Here is a 22,974-nt window from a genome sequence, read left to right on the forward strand (position 1 = left end):
CGAGATCCAGAAAATCTGTAACTTTAATAAACACCCCAGATGCAAACTAATTGAGGTTCACTGGCAAACATTTTTCAAACATGTCTGTATATGTGTATTTAACATTTCTTGTTTGCTATTAAGTATTCTTCTACTCTGTAACATCCTGTCTAATGGCTTCATAGTGTTCCATTATAAGAATGCATAATACTCCATTGTGAAATATAAGTATGTTAAAACTCACATATAGTAATTTAAATCTAACAGCTACCAAGTACTTACAAACAGAAGGTTCTGCTTTAATTAGCAGATAAGATCTGAGAATTATCAGCATTCATTTACATGCAAACAGTAAATGAGCTTAAGTTCCTAAAACAATTTGTTCTGTTAAGTTAAATATATTCACCAAGCAATCTCATGTGTGCAATTAATTTGCCAAAAAAATTACGTGGTCATAAATTTTGGAAAAAATGGAATTGAAGCCAATGAGATCCTATTGTTTGTTCTGTGAAAAGGAATGGACTACATTAAGTCTTAAGTAATTTTCTCCTGGACTTGGTGGGTTTCTTCAGGGAGAATCACCTTGAATTATCAATAGGAATATGAGATATATTCTCCAGGAACAAAGATTAAGAATAGTCATTAAAAATTGTATTCATGTACATTCTTAAAACTGTGTCTAAACTCTTTCTATTTGTGTTTCATATCCTTCTGTTTAGGTTGACAATTGATGCAGAGTGCCAATTGCAGTTGCACAATTTTCCAATGGACGAACATTCCTGCCCCTTGGAGTTTTCCAGCTGTAAGTAATCTCATTCTGTATTCTGTATCCTCTCTCACCAACAGTTTCCTAATTGCAATGCCAACTAATTGGGATACTCCTAGAGAATGCAGAAACAAGCAATGTTGTTGACTTTGAAGACTTTGACAGTTACTTTCATCATAATACCAGCTTAACCCTATTAGAGTGATTCCTGAAAAAAAGGATCTATTTTATTAGAATTTACAAATAGCTTTCACTGGGGCATAAATTTTTAATAAATTCGTAGTGGTTGCCTGGAGATATTTTTCTTTTCTTTTTTTTTAATTTGTGTTTATTTTTGAGAGAGAGAGAGTGCACATATAGGGGAGGGGTAGAGAAAGAGGGAAACACAGAATCCAAAGCAGGCTCCAGGCTCTGAGGTGTCAGCGCAGAACCCAATGTGGGGCTCAAACCCACAAGCCCCACATCATTACCTGACCTGAAGTCCAAGGCCTAACCTACTGAGCCACCCACACACCCCACCCAGAGACTTTTCTCAAGAAGGATTGTAAAGCTAGGCCTGAACTCAATGGAAAGGTATAATGGTAGGTTTTACATCCTTCTTCCTGGCTCCCACCTATTGGCTCAGAAGAAGAGAGTAGCAGCATCTTTGCTATTTATTTTCTCCCTTACCCAGCAGGAGGTGCATAGATTTAACAGTGTCATCTGCTTATTTCAATTTCAGTATATGCGTTAAAGATAGCAAAATTGAAAATTACCCACTTCATCTGGAGTTTGAATAATATCTAGAACTAGTTATCTACCAGTGAGTAAAAGACTAATTTTTGGTGTCTTTTGGGTCTAGTCCAAATCCCAACTCCATCACTATAGACTTGAGCAAATTATTAAATCTTGCAGTGAATCCACAATCTCAGGTGCCCAGCAGAGACTTTGAGATGTGCCCTCCCACAATATTGTTTTGTTGATGTAATGTATGTAAAATGCTTGATATGCTACCTCACACACAATAGGATTCAGTAAAAAGCTCTATTATTTTTATTAATTATTATTATTATCAGGCAATAGACTATATAGCAAAATGATCTGTGATGATTCTAATACAAATTAAGCTTCATAGATAATTTCCTGTCTGAACCAAACCCAAGCTTCAGTGTCCCCCAGATGTTTGCCTCACTAATTGTTCAGGTCCACGTTAGGTTGCTCACCTCTTTCTTATTTTTGGTCTGACAACTATGCATACTAGGCAGAATGAAAAACTTATTATGAATTTTAAGTTTATATTTCTATAAGTAGAATTTCCCAGGCAGGGAGTGACAGAGACCCATACAAACCAACTAAATAATAATAGCTGTCCTTTCAAAAAGAAAAAAAAAAAAACAATGATGAAAGCAGCAATCATCTGTTCATCATTACATAAATTCCAGAAGGAACTAGAGGAAAAATATCACTATGTATCATATCTATTTAGAAAAGTTCCCATTAAATTGGGGCACCTGGGTGGCTCAGTCAGTTAGGTGTCTGACTTTGGCTCAAGTCATGATCTCATGGGTTCATGAGTTTGAGTCCCACATCTGGCTCTGTGCTGACAGCTCAGAGCCTGGAGTCTGTTTCAGATTCTCCCTGTCTCTCTGCCCCTCCGCAACTCATGCTCTGCTTCTCTTTCTCTCAAAAATAAAATAAAACATTAAAAAATTAAAAAAAGAAAATTTCCCATTATAAATCTTATTTCATATGTTTTACTTTATCCAAGAATGGAATATTTTTAAGTAAAATCCTCCCCAAGCTTTAGGAGATGAGACTTCTTTTCTATTATTTTTTCAACTGGGACTACTCTTCTGAGTCAGATAAAATCTAGAGCTGGTGATTTCTGTGTCTTTAGGTCACTGATTGACACTTGTCTTCTGAACCCAAACACAACTTAATGTTTCTTACTGCTATCAAAAAAGTTAAATCATCAACATGTTCTCCATAGGGAGTTCCCTAACATTACTATTCTTTTTCTTGGTTCAACACATCCTGTCCCCTACCCCTTCTCCATACCAGTCTGGGGATCATGCTTTCTTTTTTCTTTCATCTTAGTTAATAAGCACACAACACACACCTAGTTGGACCAAAAGAAAAGAAAAAGGGAACACGTTAGGGATCCTATTCCAGGTAGTCAATCAGCCTCCATAATTAAGACTTATATAGATTATTAGTTCATAAATAGTTGAGATGATGTCTAGTTTTATTTATCATCTATGTATCATTTATCTATCTATCATCTATCTATCTATCTATCTGTTTTTACTTGAGTTTATGCTTTTCTTTTAGATTTTATTTTTATGTGATCTCTACACACAACATGGGGCTTTAACTTCCAACCCTGAGATCAAGAGTTGCATGATCTAGTGACTGAACCAGCCAGGCACCCCTACAGAGTTTATTCTATAATTTACTTCATAATGTTTATCCACTCAACAATTATACATTGGGCATCAGTTTCATGAAATACGTACTGCCATCATCTCCATAAACAAATACTTGAGGGAAAAAAAACAAAGAAATTTGTGTAGGGTATTATGGCTAGCAAATGGTACTGATCAGTGCAATACCTCTCTCATGAAGGCTTTCTCTTCTCTTGGCTGAACATAATTAACTTCCTCAGAATCTACATAGTGCTCATTGGTATCTTCCCATTGGCATTTCTACTTACTACTTTTTTTTTTAAGTTTATTTAGTTTGGGGCGGGAGGGGCAGAGAGAGTGGGAAAGAGAGAGAATGCCAACCTGGCTTCACACTGTCAGTACAGAACCCAATGTGGGGCTCAAACTCATGAACCGGGTGATCATGACCTGAACCAAAATCAAGAGTTGGATGCTTAATGAACTGAGCCACCCAGGCGTCTCACTACTTACTACTGTTAATTGTAGATTTCTGCGTGTATTAAAATGAAGTCCCAACAAATTGAGAGAGAGAGAATAATGTAAATAGTTGAAGTTATTTTTCTCAGTCATCTTCCACTCTAAGGGCATACCCTGGAGAGGCATTTAAGTCTCTTCTTCCATTATTTTCTGTTTCTGCATGACTCTCAAAACCTTGCCTTGTTTACTCCTCATCATCATAAAATAATATCTTGCATATGTGCTATTTATCATATATTGGATACTTTTTATATCTTACCTCAGACAATGTAAAGCATGCGTATAGTATATACGAAACCATGTATAGCATATCTTCTATGCAAATTAAGTTATTTTCAAGGGTAATCTTGACCTTATGACTTTTTAACTTCTTGTTGGGATAAGATGTCAATGTATTTATTTCCTCTATTGTGATGCTCTTTAGTTCAAGATCCTTTTCTAACTTAAAACACCATTTCTCTCATACTTACCTCAGTGTCTTGTTCATGGAAGGTGGTTGCTACATACATTCATTTATAAATAATTTTAAATATGTGCTTTTCCATCTTATGGCAGATGGCTATCCACGTGAAGAAATTGTCTACCAATGGAAGCGTAGTTCTGTTGAAGTAGGTGACACAAGATCGTGGAGGCTTTATCAATTTTCATTTGTTGGACTGAGAAATACCACTGAAGTAGTGAAGACAACTTCTGGTAAGATGCTCTTGAAAGGAATTTTGAGTGACCCCTTCCAGAGTTAATATTCTGGTATAAATAATTCACAGACTTTTCAATACCTGTCTACAAATGATATGTGGAACATTAAATGAAGTGTTTTAATTTACCAGAGAAAATTATAATTGGTATTCTAGCATAATAGATAAATATAAATGGATTCTATCAGTTTGAAGCAAAATGGATTAAAATTGGATTAGTAACTTATTTGCTTAATTTCTTTAAGCAAAAATGACTAGCAATTATTTTAAAAGCAGACAATATTTATTAGGTGTAGGTGTAATGTTTCTTTTAGGAAATAAGTTTTATGGTATATTAAAATAGCAGCATTTAAAGTAATCACACAGGGAAAATTAACTTTTTGCAAATACAGAAATGTGATCATAATGGATATGGACTGATTCCGCATTCACTAATTTAATATTTTGAACTGGCTCTATCATGGATAAGGGACAGGCCTCGTTTCAAACCCCAACTGCATCAGTTACTAGCTATAGATATTGAGAAAATTACTGAATTTCTCAGGGATTAAATCTGCCAGACAACTAATGTGGACAAAAAACCTGTTTCACAGGCATACTGTGTGTATAAAGGAAAAAACAAAAAACAAAAAACAAAAAAACAAAAAAGAAGAGTGCTTAGAATGATACCTGGAACTTAGCGAGCATTCAATAAATAGTAGCTTTTACTAATACAAGTGCGTGTGGGACCTAACATGGTCAGGAGCTCAGATTTCTTAAGAGAAACTCAAAATCTTTATTTTTACAACAAGTATCATGGATTTTAATGGCATTAATTGAATTTATTTGAAAACCCATGTGGTATAATTTAAACCTATTTCAGAGACCATATCTGTCTCCTGGGTAGCCAGTATAAACCCTCTGCAATGTTGAGTACATACTCTAAGCAAATTATTCCAGCTACTCCTTTTAAAATTAAGTGAGTTAGGTATGTCCCAGTTTCAAATATAAATGATGGGTTCTCAGATTAATGTCTATTAAGACATGTATTTTGATATATATTCCTGTGAGTTGAACTGTTTTCTTTTGATTTATTTGCACAAACCTGAGTTTTTTTCCTGAAATTCATAGAATATACTTTTGTGTTGACTAATTTGGAATAAGGTCTTGGTCTGCTATACATAGAGAAGCAAGTTAAGGACCCATGCAAAAATAGAAATTTAAGATTATATCTTCGTAACCATCATTCTCCAAATCAAAGTACTATCTGGTCTTAACACTATTATCAACAGTGTTTGCAGATTTCTCCAACTCTCTTAATTTGCGAAAAGAATATAAAAGAAGGTCAAAGAAATGCTTGAGTATATTTTTGAAAAGTGGCCTTCTGTTCCCTTATTCACTGCAAATCCTGAACATCAAGTACTAGAACAGTCTTTTATTTGGTCCCTAAAAAAGATTTAGGATTGCCTTAGAACTGGCTTTCCATCTGTGAAAGGAAGAACATGTGTAAAAATAATTTCTAAGTCTGCATGCTTCCAGAATGAGAAATTGGGCATTAAATTGTGTTGTGTATTCATATTTCTGTAATTGCTCCAGCACCCTAAAACAGAACCCCAAAACTGATGACTAGCCAGTCTTTTTAGTCATTTGAGCCCAGAGGGGCATTAAAACCAAATGGTGGTAAGGGAAGTGTTGGCTTTATATCATAGGGCCTAAATCATTCCCTCCCCAATATTTCATCTTGAGAATGATCTAGAGTATTTACTGTCTATTATGAGATATTTCCAGAAGAAAATGACCTACTTACTTAAAGCATGGCAAGAAATATTACCAAGGTGTCACGAAGCTATTAATCTTACTAGGGAAATCAAAGCAAGACTGCATTGATATCAGATTAGTTACTGAGTAGCATGATTTAATTGATTGCATCATTTGTGAATTTTAATACAGTGGTTAGCCTCCCTGTTGGTCTTGTTGTTCACTCCCTGCTCTTGTTGGTTTGTATTTTGTGTGCAGCGCCATCTTAGTTGTATTTGTGAAGAGAAAGGACTGAATGGAAACTTAACACCAATGCTGAGAGGCAGCCTGATTCTCATGACAGTTGATTTTGTAATGACTTGAAGTTTCTGCATGACCTTTTGTTTGATTTCTGATGCCATTCTTACCTTCAAAGCAGAGCTTTACAACTAATTAATATCTACAAGGAAGTTATAAAAACAGCTTTCTTGGGAAATTATCAGATCAAATTTATACTCCTTTTAAATTTATACTCCTTTTAAATACATTATTACAATGTGATTTTCTCCTAGACTTACCATAAATGTATATGAGTTTAAGAAGCCTTGGTTCAAAACTGGGTGAGAATATCGCCTAATATCTGACCTAGCTTACTGCAAGGCTTCTAACCTTCATTCATTCAAGCCCACCTCTCATGACTTTATTATATTCAGGTGGTGACTATCCTGCTGATTCCTTAGTATTTTTTTCTTTAAATTGATTCATTATTGTTTTTAGTAAAATGAATTTTTAAAAAGAAAGTTCATATTAGGGCCATAATGAAAAAGCAGAAGCATTTGACACAATAGAAGTTGATGCAAAAATACAATGAAAAGCAAACAAATGTTCTTAAATTTTAAGTGCATATATTAGTGTTCTGCAGACTGAGTATATTGAAAATGCGGGAAGGAAAGATATTTGAGAAATGGGAAATTGCAGCTGGCACCAAAGTAAAACATTTCATTGATGTAAACAGAAGAGTAGAAGGACCATTTCTCAGGAAAGAATCTTCTCACCATGTAATTCAATGTCATCAGTGACAACCTTTGCTCACACCACCTGAACCTTCTTAATTTCCCACCAGTCACATCTGTATCATACTTGAGAATAATATTGCCTTGGTGGTAGATGGATATGACTTGAAGAACATCTTTAGTTCACAGTCAATATATCAAAACAGATTCTGCATCCATGATTTTTCCTCCAAACCATGATGTCTTTATAATTGCTCTGCATCTGGGAATAGCACCATCATTGTCTCAGTGAGCCAGGCGTGAACAGTTAGAGTCATGTCTCTACCTCCCACCTCTAATGAATCACAAAGGCACTTATGCCTCTAAAGCATCTTGTGTAACTGTCCTCTTTTCTGTTGCCAATGCCCCTGTCCTAGTTCAGGATTTGTCTGTTCCCATCTGGACTGTGTTGGTAGCCTATTAAGTTATGTCCCTGCTGTCAGTCTCTCTCTTCCACAGTCTATCTTTTACACATTAATCATAAAAGCTAGCGCTTACTGAGCACTAACTACATGTACTGTAGCAAACTTTTAATCCAAACAACCTAGTTGAATTCTCATAGCCATGGTCCTATTTCCTACACATCACACCCAAGGTATCACTGTGGATGAGGAAACAGACTTCTAGAGGCTCATTTACTGCAGGGATCAGTTACAAAACCTGGGCTATGAGTTCAAGTGATTTGCTCCTAGACTTGTGCTCTTAATTATTATGCTATTTTATTCCCACTGTGGTCTAATGGATCTTCTGAAAACACAACTTTCACCATGTTTCAAGAATTTAGTAGGTCAATTAAGCACAAGCTTTTGTTCTCAGAAACTTTCCAACATTGTTTTCTATAATTTCCCACCTTGTGACAGAACTAATCCAACTATATTTTTCTGAATATAAATAGCCAATCCTATACACACACTGAATCTTAATTTTTCTTCTCTGAATGGCTTCGCAAATCCTTTCTACCTTCTTTATGACTTTAAGGCTTAAAAGCATAGCATCTCCTCAACGAGGTCTTTACTACCTTTCATCAAAACAACTTGGAGCAATTTTTAAATGTGTACTCTTGGAGTCAGGCAGCTCAAGTTTGAATGTTAACTTGTATAAATTATTTAATATATTTAAGCTCAGTATCACCAATATTTCAGGGTTGTTCTGAGGATTAAGTAATACACTCAATTAAAAATGCTTAAAACTTTCTCTGACACACAGAAAAGACTCTGTAACAGAAGACATTCTTATTAATAATTATCATCATCGTCATCATTCCATTAACTCTCCCTCAGAGCATTTTCACCCACTTTATGAAGACATAATTTCTGCTTTGTGTTGCTTAAGGCACTTTTTTCCCTACTAATTTTATTTATTTATTTATTTATTTATTTATTTATTTATTTATTTAGATTTAAATTCTAGTTAGTTAACATACAGTGGCAATATTGGTTTCAGGAGTTAGAATTCAGTGATTCATCACTTACATACAACACCCAGTGCTCACCACAAGTGCCCTTCTTGATACCCCTCAGTCATCTGGCCCCTCCCCCACCCCCTCTGTCTCATGGTTTGTTTCCCTCTCTTCTTTTCCCCCTCCCCTTCCCATGTGTTCATCTGTTTTGTTTCTTAAATTCCACATCTGGGTGAAATCATATGGTATTTGTCTTTCTCTGAGTGGCTTTTCTCGCTTAGCATAATACACTCTAGCTCCATCTCCATCAGTGCAAATGGCAAGATTTCATTATTTTGGATGGCTGAGTAATATCCCATTGTGTGTGTGTGTGTGTGTGTGTGTGTGTGTGTGTGTGTGTATATATATATATATATATATATATATATATATATATATACATACACAACATCTTCTTTATTCATCCATCAGTCAATGGACATTTGGGCTCTCTCCATAGTTTGGCTATTGTTCATAATGCTGCTATAAACATTGGGGTTCATGTACCCCCTTTGAGTCTGTTTTTTTTAATCCTTTGAGTAAATACCTAATAGTGCAATTGCTGGATCATAGGGCTTAGGCACTTTTTATTTACCCCTTTCTGCCCCTCATTCCAATAAATCACAAATTTCACAAAATTCACTTCTTTTAATCATCTTTGTACCCATGATGTTATTAGTATAGTGGCTTGCCTAGAGTTGTTGATGAGTAGCAATTGTAGAATTGATTGTTTATGACAATTATATTGATAAACCTGCAAAATTTCTCTCAATTTAATAAGCAGTGCAGAATTCTATTATGTATATTCTCATTACTCATTGTTTACTCTGAAGTAGAAGACTTTGTTCTTTCTGGTCATGTTGCCATTGCCAGTTCACCAAATTATCTACATGATTTTTAGTATCAGGCAGAACTTTTTTCCTTCATGTTCTTATCCTGATGTGTGGGCTACAAAAGTGGGCAAATAAGTTTCTTAGGAGAATCTGTGATCCAAGTGCCATCATTCTGAATCACAAAGAATGTATCACATTCTTCCCATGTTAGAATACCATGAAAGCTTCCATATTTTCTTTAGGATGCAAACTTCAGTGTTTCATGAAAATCCTCATAAATTTTTTGGTGAACCCATGAACATTAGATATTATTTACTTTTTTGTCTTTAATTTACCATTTTGGTTAGGATTCCATGTGCTTATTGTATTTTCCTAATTTCTATTATAAGAAATACATAAATATTAAAATAAAATGTCCCTGTATCACTAAGTTTACCTTACTTTCCAACAGTACCGGTCAGACTACAATTTTAGAAATACCAGCTCTGTGGATAGAGTCCATGTTCATTGCTTCATTTCTAAAATATTTAAAATTTACCCTATACTTTCAAAGCTTGACCACTATTCTTCCCCCATACCCTTAACCCCCTGAGGTGTTCTGTATAGGTAGTACGTACTTCATGTCTTTGTGTCCTATATTCCTTATTTAATACCAAGCTCAAATCCAACCTTCTCTACCTGTATCAGCCTATATGTATTGGTCAAATAATTATCCAAGTAGAAAAAAAGAAAAGAAAAGCTCCCACCTTCCACGATGTGTTTTAATTTAGATGTCTTTGGCAAACCAGGGAGACACTTTTGAAAACTTTACTCATAATGGAGGTGAACTATTTTAAGGGAAAGAAAAGGGGGAAAAAAGATACAAGTTAACAGTATTTTTTTTTCTGAAGAGGTTGAAATAAAAAAAATTCAGAAACCTAGTTGGTAGGAGAGAAACAACTGTGCATTCATCTCACAGTCTCCTGTGACTTCGGGTCACAGTAAGCTGTGAGTTCATTTTAGTCAAAAATATACTTTCAAACTAGTTGAAGAAATGTAATGTCTTAAAATAAATCCATGGAAAACTTCATAGTAATTGAGTTTTATTTTATTTTTAAGCTTTGACTTAGAAAAAAAATTAAGTTTGGTTTCAATAGAAGAAAACATAAGAATAACGTAAAGAGAGCTGGGCCAGGAATAGCCATCTCTGGGATGAAAGTTCCTGCTTATAATAAGATGAATGCATTTTACTAGATGCTTCTTTGAAATCCTTGTTCTTAGACCTATCCAAAACCTCTGACGTCACCACAGTTACACTATAGATCTCCTAATGTAGGAATGCCTTTTTGTTTATAAATTAAGTTTTCCTAGAATGTTCTCCATCAAGTTTTCAATAGGTTTTCAAAGCAAGTCAAATGCAGAAACAAACTCCTTTAGATTTTTAATTTAAGGGGAATAACAGTCCCATGCATGTATTTGTTTTTAGTGACATATGATGGTATATATGTTAACCCAAAATTTTATGTTTTTCTTTCTTTCAGTTGTAACCCTGCAGTATTTATATATTACATTTTAAAAAGTTCCACATCCGAATTTTAAATTCCAAGGTTGCTCTGACCTTGCCTAGTGGGGAGACAGGGCTTGAGAGATAGAGAGATGTTGCATAGGAAGTCATATGAAATCTAAGGAAAATTGTTTGGCTTCAAGGTGATACATTTTATTTATGCTTACATTCCACTGGCAAGAATATTGTATGTTCCCGTGATGATGAAATGAGTCTGGGAAATGTAGCTCAGTTGTGTGCTAGGAAGGAACAATGGGTTTTATGGTTTCTAGCATCTGTGCGACATGGTGTGCTATCATATTATTTCTCACAACAAGCCTCTAAGAAATACATTTTTTTGCTATTTGACACATGAAACAATTTAAGTTTAGAGGGGCTAAATAATTTATTCAAGGATATTCAATAAAGCAGAGTTATTTATCCAGATACCAAATTTTTATCCCATTGCCTCTCATAAATATATTAGGCAAAGAGATGAATTAATTAAAAGAAAAAGTTAATTCTTAAGCTTGAAAATAGGTAATATTACACAAGCAATGCAATGAAGTCATACAATAGCCCTATATATATGCATCAAAAAAATGTTAACTTATAAGAATAGGAATTATATTTGTATATAGCAATAGCAAGTGAGAAACAATTTAGCAATGATAGCCTTTCATTTTTCAGAAGCATGTTTACTGCCTATGAGCTAATACTATTCACTTGCTTAGTGGACCAATTGGTCACTATCTAAATATGGTTTTAATTAAGAAACTGTCAGATCCAGTGTATTTGCTATTTGTTCTTATAAGAAAGGAAACCTAATAAAGGGTTTGTATGACTACTATTTACAGTAATTTTGGGGATTAATACTTTATTGTGACAGTCTGTGAGAACTAACCAGGTCAAGACATTAATTTTTATCCAAGTCTTTGGTGTTTCCTAATTCAATCGAAAATCCTACTTTGCCATATTTAAAAGACACATTCATCCATGTGACTGATATGACTACTAGAGCCCTCCTGTCGAGCTGCTCCCCCAAATAAATGTAAAATATTAAATAAGTATTAAAATATAAAAATGGGAGATATACTGAGTCTACAGACATCATGCTCTCCACACAAACTCATTAATGATTCCTTTCACTCTGTTGGATGCAATTGACTAATTTCCTCTTCTTATTTTTGCACTTTCAGAAAATAATGCTATTCAAGCATTATAGATATGCAAATTTAAGCATATCAGAGACTGAAAAGGGAAGCAAACAGCAATGATGAAATTTTTTTTAATATTTCACTTTTTTTTTCCCAAAAAGAGTTTATTAAGAAGGTCACGACACATTGCAGTGCTAAACAGCTCAGAAAAGAATTTGCTGGACATATAAGCAGTGGCTGACCAGAATTTGTTTACCATGTTCACCTACCTCTCATGTAATCTATCTCATTCAGAAAAGCAAGAACAGTCTATTCCCGAAGGGCAGAAATAGGTCAGAAAGTGAAAGGAAAAGATAATTGACAAATATCTTAAACATGACTAAATTATTTTTTTTATATATCGATATCTCCACTGTTTAAGAAATTGACAGTGCTTCTCATTAACAGGTGAGTCACATCATAAATGTTTCATTTTTCATATTTGTCTTCCAATTTATCTTCCCCAAAATTAGCTTTTCCTTGCTATGAATTATCTATCAGAATAATGACAAAAAGAATACTAAAAATAGCATTTTCTTAAAATTACAGTTGTTCTTCCATCCCCAACACCAATTGAATTGATTTGCCCTTAAATGCTTCTCTATCAGCTCTATAAGAACATTGAAGTACAATAAATAAGTGGCTTTGTTTAGAAGATAAAGCTTCAGTCAAGAACGCTGAGTTTACTGGAATAGTTTCCAAACATGATTTCTAGTATGTTTAGGCTCACATGACTTAAAGCACTAAGCACCTGGAGTTTCATTGGTAAGTGGTGAAGAGCTACATAACATATAAGACAATGTGTAATTCATGAGCTGTGTAATAGCTCCTTGTTAACCAGACAGTGCAATCATGGACATCAATTATAACCACCTAATGATTATACTTTCTTAGCTAGTGATTTCTTGCTCGCAGTATCAGTACTGAGAGTGGAAAGAGATGGATAGAGAAAGGTAAAATTTTAGGGCTAAATCTTGAAGATCAAGCCCAATTGTAATTTTACTTACAGGGAAATTACTCCAAAGAGGTAGAGTCATTGGTTGTAACTTGGTAGCCACTTGTCCAACTCCAGCTTAGAGCATGAATCATTAGACATGGATGAGTTTCATTTAATTTTAGTCAGTATTGAACAATTGAAAATTTTCATGTGAAAATCTTAAACATATTTACATCTTAAACATCTGGGTCTTCATTTTCATCTGAACATGATTGAGTAGAGTTGGATTGTGACATTTCTGAAAAGGTGAGGTGCATCATTACCAGTTTACCAAAGTCCCTGTTGTATTTTTGGGGCTTTGGGTCTTTTTTCTGTTACTGTTTCCTTATTTTGAAAACTAAGTGCATCTGTATCTCTGTGGAAAACTGGGGAAAATGAAAGATAATCCCCAAATGAGCACTTATGTATGCCTGGAAATGAAGTTTTTGTTTGTTTGTTTGTTTGTTGCTGTTGTTTTTACTTTTAATAGGCAAAAAGAAATGAACATGGAAACTATTATTCAGCCAATGTTTACTTGAGAATAGACAGTGATTTGCAGGGAAGTGCCAGAACCTATCCAATCTACATTTCACTTGCTTTTTTATATTCTACAGCTGGATTTGTCATAAATATATAGTATATGCAGTGCAAATAAATTTTAAGTTTATTTAGTTTATCTCTATAATCCACTTTCCTGGCAGATGGATTTTAAATAAAATCCTGGGTGGCTCAGTTGGTTAAGTGTCTGACTCTTGAATTCAGCTCAGGTCGTGATCTTGTGGCTCGTAGGATAAAGCTCCACATTGGACTCTTCTCTGACAGTGTAGAGCCTGTTTGTGCACTCTGAACACACACACTCTCTCTCTCTTTCTCTCTCAAAAATAAATAAATAAACTTAAATATATTTGTATATAAATAAACATAAAGTGGTGCAGTTACATAGATGGACATCTGTGCATCTAGTCTTGTCTGTATTTGTCTTTTTCAGCTCACGTCTAAGCAGATAAAAGCTTGGTTGCAATTTTCCTGAACATTACTGAGTAGCAGCCTTGCATAGCCAATTGACACTTTTTCCTGTTGTACTTTCTTGAAGATTGATACAATTATTGTTCTGCAATAAAGCTCTGTTCTTTATTATCCTGGATGAAATGAGACAGCTGGATATAGAGCAAAAAAAAAACAAACAAAAAAAAAACCTGATTCCTATGTAAGAGTTGTCTTTGTGGTTGTACTATCATATTGTTGAATGACCTTGAACAGTCATATTTTGTTTTGGCCCTCAATTTCTCTGTCTCAAAAAAACAAACAAACAAAAAAAAATCCAGACTATATTGAATTTGAAGCTTCTTTCACCTCTAAGATGCTGTGTTATATTTCCTGATATTTGGCAGTTTTGTTATAAAGCAATCTTCTGGTGGGCATTTATGTCCCCACAAGTCCCTAGTATAAACTTCCTAATGTTTTCTTATTCCATGAAACTTAGAAATTAACAGATCTATTTTATCTATCATGTATAGAGAACTTCAGTGGTAACCATAGGGGCAAGAGGCCCAGAGTGTTGCCATCGAGATGGTTGGTAAGTTAGTTTAGGTCTGAAAAAATGAATTTGGCATGGGAAAAATAGGCCCACAGTGGGTGTGGGGAGAGAGGGTGGATGTGAACTACCTTTATTCTGAATGATAAATTAGGAGAGGGCAAAGGTAAGACAGTGGCTTTGGCATGGCTTTCAGAGAGGAGAAAGAAGAGACACTTGGTATCCTACAACAAAAAGAACACTTGCCCTCAAGTGTGCATAGTATGACCATAATGTATTATTTTTAAGAGCTTAATTGTATAAATTTGGCTAATGGATATTGTGGTGAGAATTGGTGATCCCTTAAAATAGTATTGATCTACTACTTCTAAAATAATATGATGTACTAGCATTTGTAAGCTCTCTCTATATAAATAACCTCATTAACTTTTCACAGTATTTCTATAATGTGATGTTCATTTTCCAGGTGAGATGATTATGTATAACCAATCTTGTAGAAAAGTATCCAATGAGGACAAAGACCTTGTCCAAATCATAGAGTAGGTCACTAAACAGACAGCTTCCTGTCCAGCTTTCATCTGTGCATCTGTGTATGGCAGAATTGGACTATATTGGTCAGTTTAAGCTAGATTATGCTATGGTAGCAATAGCCCTCAAATATCAGTCATTTAAAGCTGAAAAAAAATATATTCCGTTCTTTGGCATACTATTCTATTGGCTGAGGGGGCAATAGAAGAATAAAATGATTCTTAAACTTCCTGCTTTGATAAACATAAGTGATTTGGCTCATATTCCTTTGCCAAAGCAAGTCACACAGTCAAGCCTGTTGCCCATGGGGTAGAATACATGCTTCTCTTACACAAAGGGTCACTGGGCAAGGCCTTTGTAGGGAAAGACTTGGTAGAAAGAGATAACAAATATTTGGACTTCCAAGTCATAACAAAAATTTACCTTTATTATAATCCTTTCTGCTGTACATGGCCCATCCCCTGGCCAGGTGAGCAGGTGTAGCTTGAGATGATATGGCAGGGAAAAAACCCACTAGCAAGGGGGAGGAATGATGAACTCTCAAAGAAAATAGAAACCAGTTTTTAAAATGTCTCTGATTCTGAGAATTATTCTCTTTAAAAGAGACTGTTTTGGTCAAGCTTGCTTATTTTGTCAATGACCCAGCCATGATTTCCTATTTATGTAAAATTGGCTTCAGAAAGAGCAGATGAAAAGATACAATATTAACATGGAAATGATTGTAGGGTGATATGAACTGTCACATTTTATAAACATGGGCAGGATTTTCCCTGCTATACTTCTGGGACAGCTTTATTAATTACATTGAAAAACAAGTCCGTAAATATTGGTCCCATACTAAATCAAATTTTACAGATATTAGGCAGTGTAACTTCTAAGAAACAATAAACTAGCATCATCCTCTTGTCACTAGGAGGAAGTAATTGAACATGATTTAATAAAGAATGATCACAAAATAATGAAAAGTTCAGGCTGTCTTGATTGCTGTTATTTTGTCATGATAAAAAATCTGTAGTAGTCTTGTATAAGAAAAAAGTATAAATACAGTAGTTTCAAGTAAAATTGGAATCATTTTATTTAATCTTAACAATAAAGCTATAATTTTAACACTTTCCTTTACAAACATTCTTAAAATTAATTCTGTCCCTCTGTTCTATAGGTGAAGCACATGAAGTATAGGATAACAATAATTAAAACATTTTTGCGTGGCTAGTTATCAGTACAATTACAACTAATCAACAAGAATCTGTGTCCCCAAGTCACTGTTCCCTGGCCATTTATCTAAAATGAAGCTAATATAAAATGGAATTTTCATTTCACTGGCTGACGCCAAATAAGTGAGTAATAGGAGATATTTTGGTCCTAAAGATCTGCTCCTATTAATCTACGCACAGATGAGTAGTGTTGATAATGAGGGGGTGGTAGTGGTGATGAGGATGATGATGAGAATGTTCAAGCCAGGTTTTATTGGGCATTTCCTGTATGCCAGACTCAGTGCTAAGGATTTTACAAGGTTTATTAAATATATACCTGCAACAGCTTTAGAAGGCTGACCTTATTTTCATTTCTATGATCACGTAGCTAGGAAGTGGCAGAGACAGGGTTTGAACTTGTGCTCTGAGACTGAGCCATAGCATTTTTTGGGGGGGTCTCATTTGTAGAAAATAGCAATTTCCTTTTTATTAAGGAAAAAAGCTATTCACATCAACAGAGGTGTGTGTGTGTGTGTGTGTGTGTGTGTGTAGTATACAATAAAGGGCACATGCTTTCAAGGTACCTCATGCCCCGGCATACCATAACAACCTAATATGTTCCACTATTCAAGTTGATGGCAACGTTTAGAATGTTGATAATTGGATATATCAAATTAGAGTCAGTTTTTCTTTACAAAGATAAGAATGAGGAAGTAACAGGAGCATCTTGAACAAGGCTAGTTAAAATGCTTTCTATTACTAGAAGTATTTTCTATGACTCAAAACTCTATACAAAATGACATGTATACTATATTAGTAAAACATGACTTTAAGTAAAAGTTGAAAGGAAAGAATACTTGGCTAAGGGTGATATGAGCTCGCCTTAAGTCCTAGCTGACTTTATTAATACGTTTATATATCCGATCAAGTCATTTAACCTGTCAGACCTCACTTTGTTTATCTGTAAAATGGAAGAATTATAATTGCCCTACAAGAGTTGGTATGAGTATCTGAAAATGCCTAGAAAATTGTGAATAGCTTCGGAAATAGAGGACAACATGATCATAATATAATTGTATTTTCCTCTCTTTCTCATTCCTTTCCCTAACCTTTGAAATTCACATATTTCTGCATGATGATTTCAGGCATATTTAATGACTGAGAAAAGAAAAGTGATTTATAATTTATTGAAAGGTCATAGAAGATAGTTATTGATGCAATGATTCACTTCTGCTTGCTTTTGTAACCTTAAATTTAGACTAAAAAAAGAAAGAAGTCTGAATTTTGTCCAAAAAGGGCAGATGTGTGTGTGGGAGTGCTCTTTTAATAGCTGTCCCATAAAGTGACTTTGGAAAGATTTAGGAAATGGATGTTAAGTGGACTTGTTGATTTGATTGGCCATGACCAGATTGGGGTCTCTAACACACACACACACACACACACACACACACACACACACACTCAAACTCACACACAAACACACGCACGCTAAATGTGTCAGAGAAATTCATTATTTTCCATTCCACAGTACCAGTAATATTCAATGCTGCAGTTATGTAATAAAGACAAAAACATGTAAGTCAAAGAGACTCCAGAATTGCCTACTCAAAGTGTCCTTATTTCTCATATTAAAAAGAAAGTCCATGGAAGTGACATGGCCAGCCTAAGGTCTCCCAACTAGTTTCATAGGAAATGAAGCATCTAATAATTGGCTTCCAGATTTCATTCCAACAGACTCTCTCAAGTCTCTCTGTTAAGTTCTATAACTCAAATGTTTATGGGCAGGTCCTTTCCCATGTATCAGATATTGTGGTAAAATAAAATGAAGAAAAATAAAAACCAAAGGGAAAGAATGACTGAGTTAAGAAGATGACCTATTTCTATTTCTATGTTGGCAGAAGATGTTGCATTCAGTGCTGTCTGAGAAATAAGTCATATGTGGCTTAGCAGTGCTGATAGCATAAGTCTACATTATTAGTTAGAATCTTATGGAGTGGTGACAGAAAAACTAGAATAAGAGTTTTAAAACCCAGGTTCCACTCACAGTCTGTGTCTAACTTGCTGCATTACCTTGATCAAATCCTTTTATCCCTTTGTGTTTTAGTTTCTGTCAGTAAGATGTGCATGGCATTAGCGGGAGTCCTTTCTCATAGAGGTGTGGGGAGAATCAAATGAGATAATGGATGTGAAAATGCTTTATAACATGTTGGGAGTGCAGCACATATCCAAAGCATCATTGTCATCACTTTAACAATTACCTATAAGGCTTCCTCTAGATCTGAAGTTCCAGAGTCATGTCATAAAGCTAAGGCCTAAAGATGTATATATCTTTGTGCCAGTAAGGAAGCTGAGAAATGAAAAACAAAACAAAACAAAACAAAACAAACCTGAATCATTGAATCATTGATCTCAGCCCCAGATGGGGTAAGGCTGGGAGTGTGACTCAATTCTTGCCTTTCAGTCCTGGGTCCCTGGGATCAGATTTTGTCATCAGGACTTGATGAGGATGACAAGCTGGTCAAAATTAAGGGTATTATTAAAGCAACAGGTTGTTTTGTTTTGTTTTTGTTTTTGTTTTTGCTACTCTCTGGGGGAACCTGACATTAAAAGATCAAGGCTAAATGTACAAATGAAAGGAAAATGAAAGTTATACTCAGTGGAAGGCACAGGAAAATGGAATTTGGATTAATGCATTTTCACCTAAAGTCAATAAAAGCCTGCTCGTTTGACAATCTTTAAGTCATTGTGGGTTTGTGAGAGAGCCAAGCAGGCTAAACTCAATGCTTTCACTTTTCTTGAGATCAAAAGTTAAACTTTTATTTATTTGTTTGTTTGTTTATTTAAATTTTTTTTTAAGAAAGAGTGGGGAGGGGCAGGGGAGAGAGAGAGAGAAAGAAAGAGAGAGAGAGAGAGAGAGAGAAAATGAGAATGAGAATGAGAAGCTTAAGCAGTCTCCATGCCCAGTGCAGATCCAGATGCAGGGCTTGATGTCACCATCCTAGGATCATGACCTGAGCCAAAATCAAGAGTTAGATACCACTGACTGAGCCACCCAGGAGCCCCAAAAGTTAGACTCTTATATGGAGAATATAGGATGGGAAACATTTTGCAATTAAAATTCATGTAGGGATTTAGAAACATATTTTAAGAAAATTATCTTTTCCTTTCAAAATATTCAATGTGTTCTCATGATTGCAAGTGTGGGTGCAAGAATAAGGACAAGAGTCAGCATTAGTGCCAGTCTCCATTCTGTCTGGGACTAAGAAAAAGAGATGCTTATTTCTTCTTAAGAACGAGTATCCTCACTGAACATTTCTTTAGGAATAAATGCTGCTTAATTTAAGACATCACAGTTATTCAGTGGGACAATTAATAACATGATTTATTTATTGAAAACATACTATGTACAACAAACTGCCCCTGGTAATTTCTATAAAACTTCTTTCTTAATCCCCATAAAAACCTCCAAGTAGATATGATCAACTACCCTCCTTTCAGAGATAAGAGAACTGTAACTCAAGGAAATTAGGTAACTTGTCCAAGCCCTCCCAAGCAGTAAGAGAAATAGAGGATTTGAAATCAGATTGAACAGGTCACATATCCCAGGTTCTTAAACATTCTACTTAGTAGAATTCCTTAGGAGGATGTTTTTGGTGAGGGACAGGGGATGAAGAGGAAGAGGGAAAATAATTCTGTAGTTAAAATTTACTTGAGAAATCACTGGAAATTGAGACCAGCATGGCCAGAACACTTGCTAGAGATGTTAGTAGATTTTGCCAAAGGCAGGTTCAACATTGTGCTTCATTTCTCTGTAGTATTCCCTCACCCTCTGTTAAATAATTAAAAGAAAAAATGGTCAAGGTCACCTGCCATGTCCCTGAATGGGTCAGCTTTTTTATTTCTTAAATGCTATGTACTGGTGAATTTCACCAACTCTAAGAATAGTCAGAAAGTCAGAGTAGATGAGGGATTCATGAAAATTAGTGGGTAAACCCGCTCAAAACATACTGCATAGAAAGATGGTTTCTCCACTGTTTTGTTTTAACTGGCCCAGGATTTTCAATCCTTTACGGAAACTGTACCTTTTTAGGAAATGTTTAAAAAATCTAAAAAAGATTTTTTTTTGCTATTGGAATGATTGATCCCTACTACCAGTGTTATTTAATTCTCTCAATTACCCCATGCAGTGGGTAAATTAGTACAGCCACTTAAAAATTTTTTTAATCTTTATTTATTTTTGAGAGAGAGAGAGAGAGAGAGAGAGATGGAGCGTGAGCAGAGGAGAGGCAGAGAGAGAGGGAGACACAGAAACCGAAGCAGGCTCCAGGTTCTGAGCTGTCAGCACAGCTGATGGAGGGCTCAAACTCACAAAAGTGAGTTCATGACCTGAGCCGAAGTTGGATGCTTAACCGACTGAGCCACCCAGGCGCCCCAGTACAGCCCCTTTACAGATGGAAAAATCGATGCTCAACTGGGTGTTGTATGGAAACCAATGTGACAGTAAATTTCATATATTAAAAAAAATAAAAAATAAAAAAATAAAAAAAAAAAATCGATGCTCAGAAAGGATAAGTACCTTACCCAAGGTCATACAGCTAGTGAGCAGAAGAGCTGGGATTCAGACTCAGTTGAGACCACAAAGCCTCCCTCTGTATATCTATGCAATGCTGCTGAACTCTACCAAGAGTGGCTGAAAGCTCTGACCTCTTTGAGGTCACCTAAGTTCCGTTTATTGCTTATTTATGCAGGACCTCCTATGTTCTAAGCACCATTAATAGGGTTCAAGACAATAAATTAACCATAGTCCTTGCCCTTGAGCAGCCCACAGTCCAATGGATTGACAATGACCTGCATCTAACTGAATTTTAAATAACTTTTACATGAATCTCTATGTGACAAGACTGATGAAGTATCACACACAAAAACCCATACTTTTCACTAAACCAGAGCATGTTAATGCATACATGCTTCAATAGCATGCCATCCTCACTCTTTTTTCCCCCTGAATGAAGAAACTATTGTTCTAAAAACATCTCAAGTTCTTAAAATACATTAGTATACATTTGCAACATAATTTGAAAGTACAAGTATGCTCATTATCTTGTTTAAGAGACATTGTAGTTCTTAATTGTGACTGCTCTAGGGGCTTCATTTAGTGAGTTGCCTACTTCCATCCACCCCTCATTCTGGCAGTTGGGATGCTTGCCCCTGTACCTATGATGCTCAATGCCTCCCAGACAGAAGCTGGTGGGAGAGGTGTCTGCAGAAACCAACTGCCAGTCCAGCACTCTGAGAACCAATTTGGGGAGCATTTGCTAACATACCAGCCAGTATGGCATTTCTATACCTATGCTGGCTTAATGATGAGTAAAATTCTGAAAGTTTTCTAGTTGATTTCCCTTTCATTCAATTTTTGGCCCATGTAAGTACCAGGCATGAGCCTTGTGTCCAGAAAAATCTGATCTGTCTGTAGTTCCAGATTTGATAGTCATTTAATGTTTCATCCAACCTTTCAATCCATGCTCAGTCCCTCAGGAATCCATTTTGTAATAGGTCATAGCAAGAAGGGTATCAGGAGGAAAAAAAAAAAAAAAAGAGTACCAAGTTCTCTTTGAGACCTATAGCTCTAGCATTGCAATTTCATGTCTAAACATGACATTATATCTACTAGAATTCTCTGTATAGTGGTGATAGTGGGAAATTACAGTCAGCACTCCAGCCTGTAGGTTTCACTTGAATAATCAATCTTTTTAGCCTCTTGGGTAAATTCTGGAAGAGGAGTCAGGTAATCTGAGCTCTGGGGCCATCTCTGTAAGCTGCATGGACTTTGGCAAGTTTCTAGCCTATTTTAGCCACAGTTTCCATGCCTATAAATAAAACCAAAATATCGTATTTAGTCAACCATAGAGAATATCTCTAATAATTAAATGAGATTAAAGTATATGAAATTGGCTTTGTAATTGCAAAGCACTACATACCTCCACAGGATCATTTGTATAGTGTCATATAAGTTCAGTTAGTTATTTTGTCCATTATTCATTTGGTAATTCCAGAGCACATTTGGTAAAGAAAATGTTTATTTAAAACATGATACTAGGTTCAAAGTTACATGAGGTATCAATCTCTCTGTCAAGCTTAAAACCTAGTTATTCATTGAAATAATTATAAAACTGTAGAGGAGAGAAACTCTTTACTCTCCTTGTTTAATTCAACTCAAACTAGTCTACATAGCTACTTTTTCCATTCCCTCAACTAAAAGTATTGACTGATGCCCTTGGTAATTTGAACATTTGAGGCTCATGGTTGACTCTATTACATGTCTATGTAATTCTGCTGAATTTACTATTTATCCAGAGTTCTATTTTTGCCCAAATATGTTTATGAATGGCAAACTATTTTAATGACACACTAGACATTACATGAAGTCATATATTTGGGTGTGGGTTAATTGTGAGTGATTATCAAAATAATAGATATTAAAACAAATGTTATACTTCAAATTTTTAAAGTAGATGAATCTCGATTTATGGTCTATAATTTTAGGACCTATTTATGTGGGGAAGGTAACACTGATAAACAATTGGTAGAATCTTCTCCAAAGAAAGAGTCTTGGGTATATTTTTTTAAGTGGTAGATAAAGTATACT

At 35.2% G+C, this 22,974-nt stretch overlaps 1 protein-coding gene across 2 annotated transcripts in view; it reads left to right on the top strand.

Moving 5' to 3' along the window:
• The window catches only part of GABRG2 (gamma-aminobutyric acid type A receptor subunit gamma2), a 113,163-nt gene that overhangs the window by 40,317 nt on the left and 49,872 nt on the right, over positions 1 to 22,974 (top strand). For both annotated transcript variants that reach the window (XM_060634938.2, XM_060634939.2), the window contains exons 5-6: positions 699 to 781; positions 4,201 to 4,338. In XM_060634938.2, the coding sequence (XP_060490921.1) occupies positions 699 to 781; positions 4,201 to 4,338 (221 nt within the window). The remainder of the gene's footprint in view (positions 1 to 698; positions 782 to 4,200; positions 4,339 to 22,974) is intronic.

Source organism: Panthera onca, chromosome A1 (assembly GCF_046562875.1).
Source record: "Panthera onca isolate mPanOnc1 chromosome A1, mPanOnc1 haplotype 2, whole genome shotgun sequence".
Classification (NCBI taxonomy): domain Eukaryota; kingdom Metazoa; phylum Chordata; class Mammalia; order Carnivora; family Felidae; genus Panthera; species Panthera onca.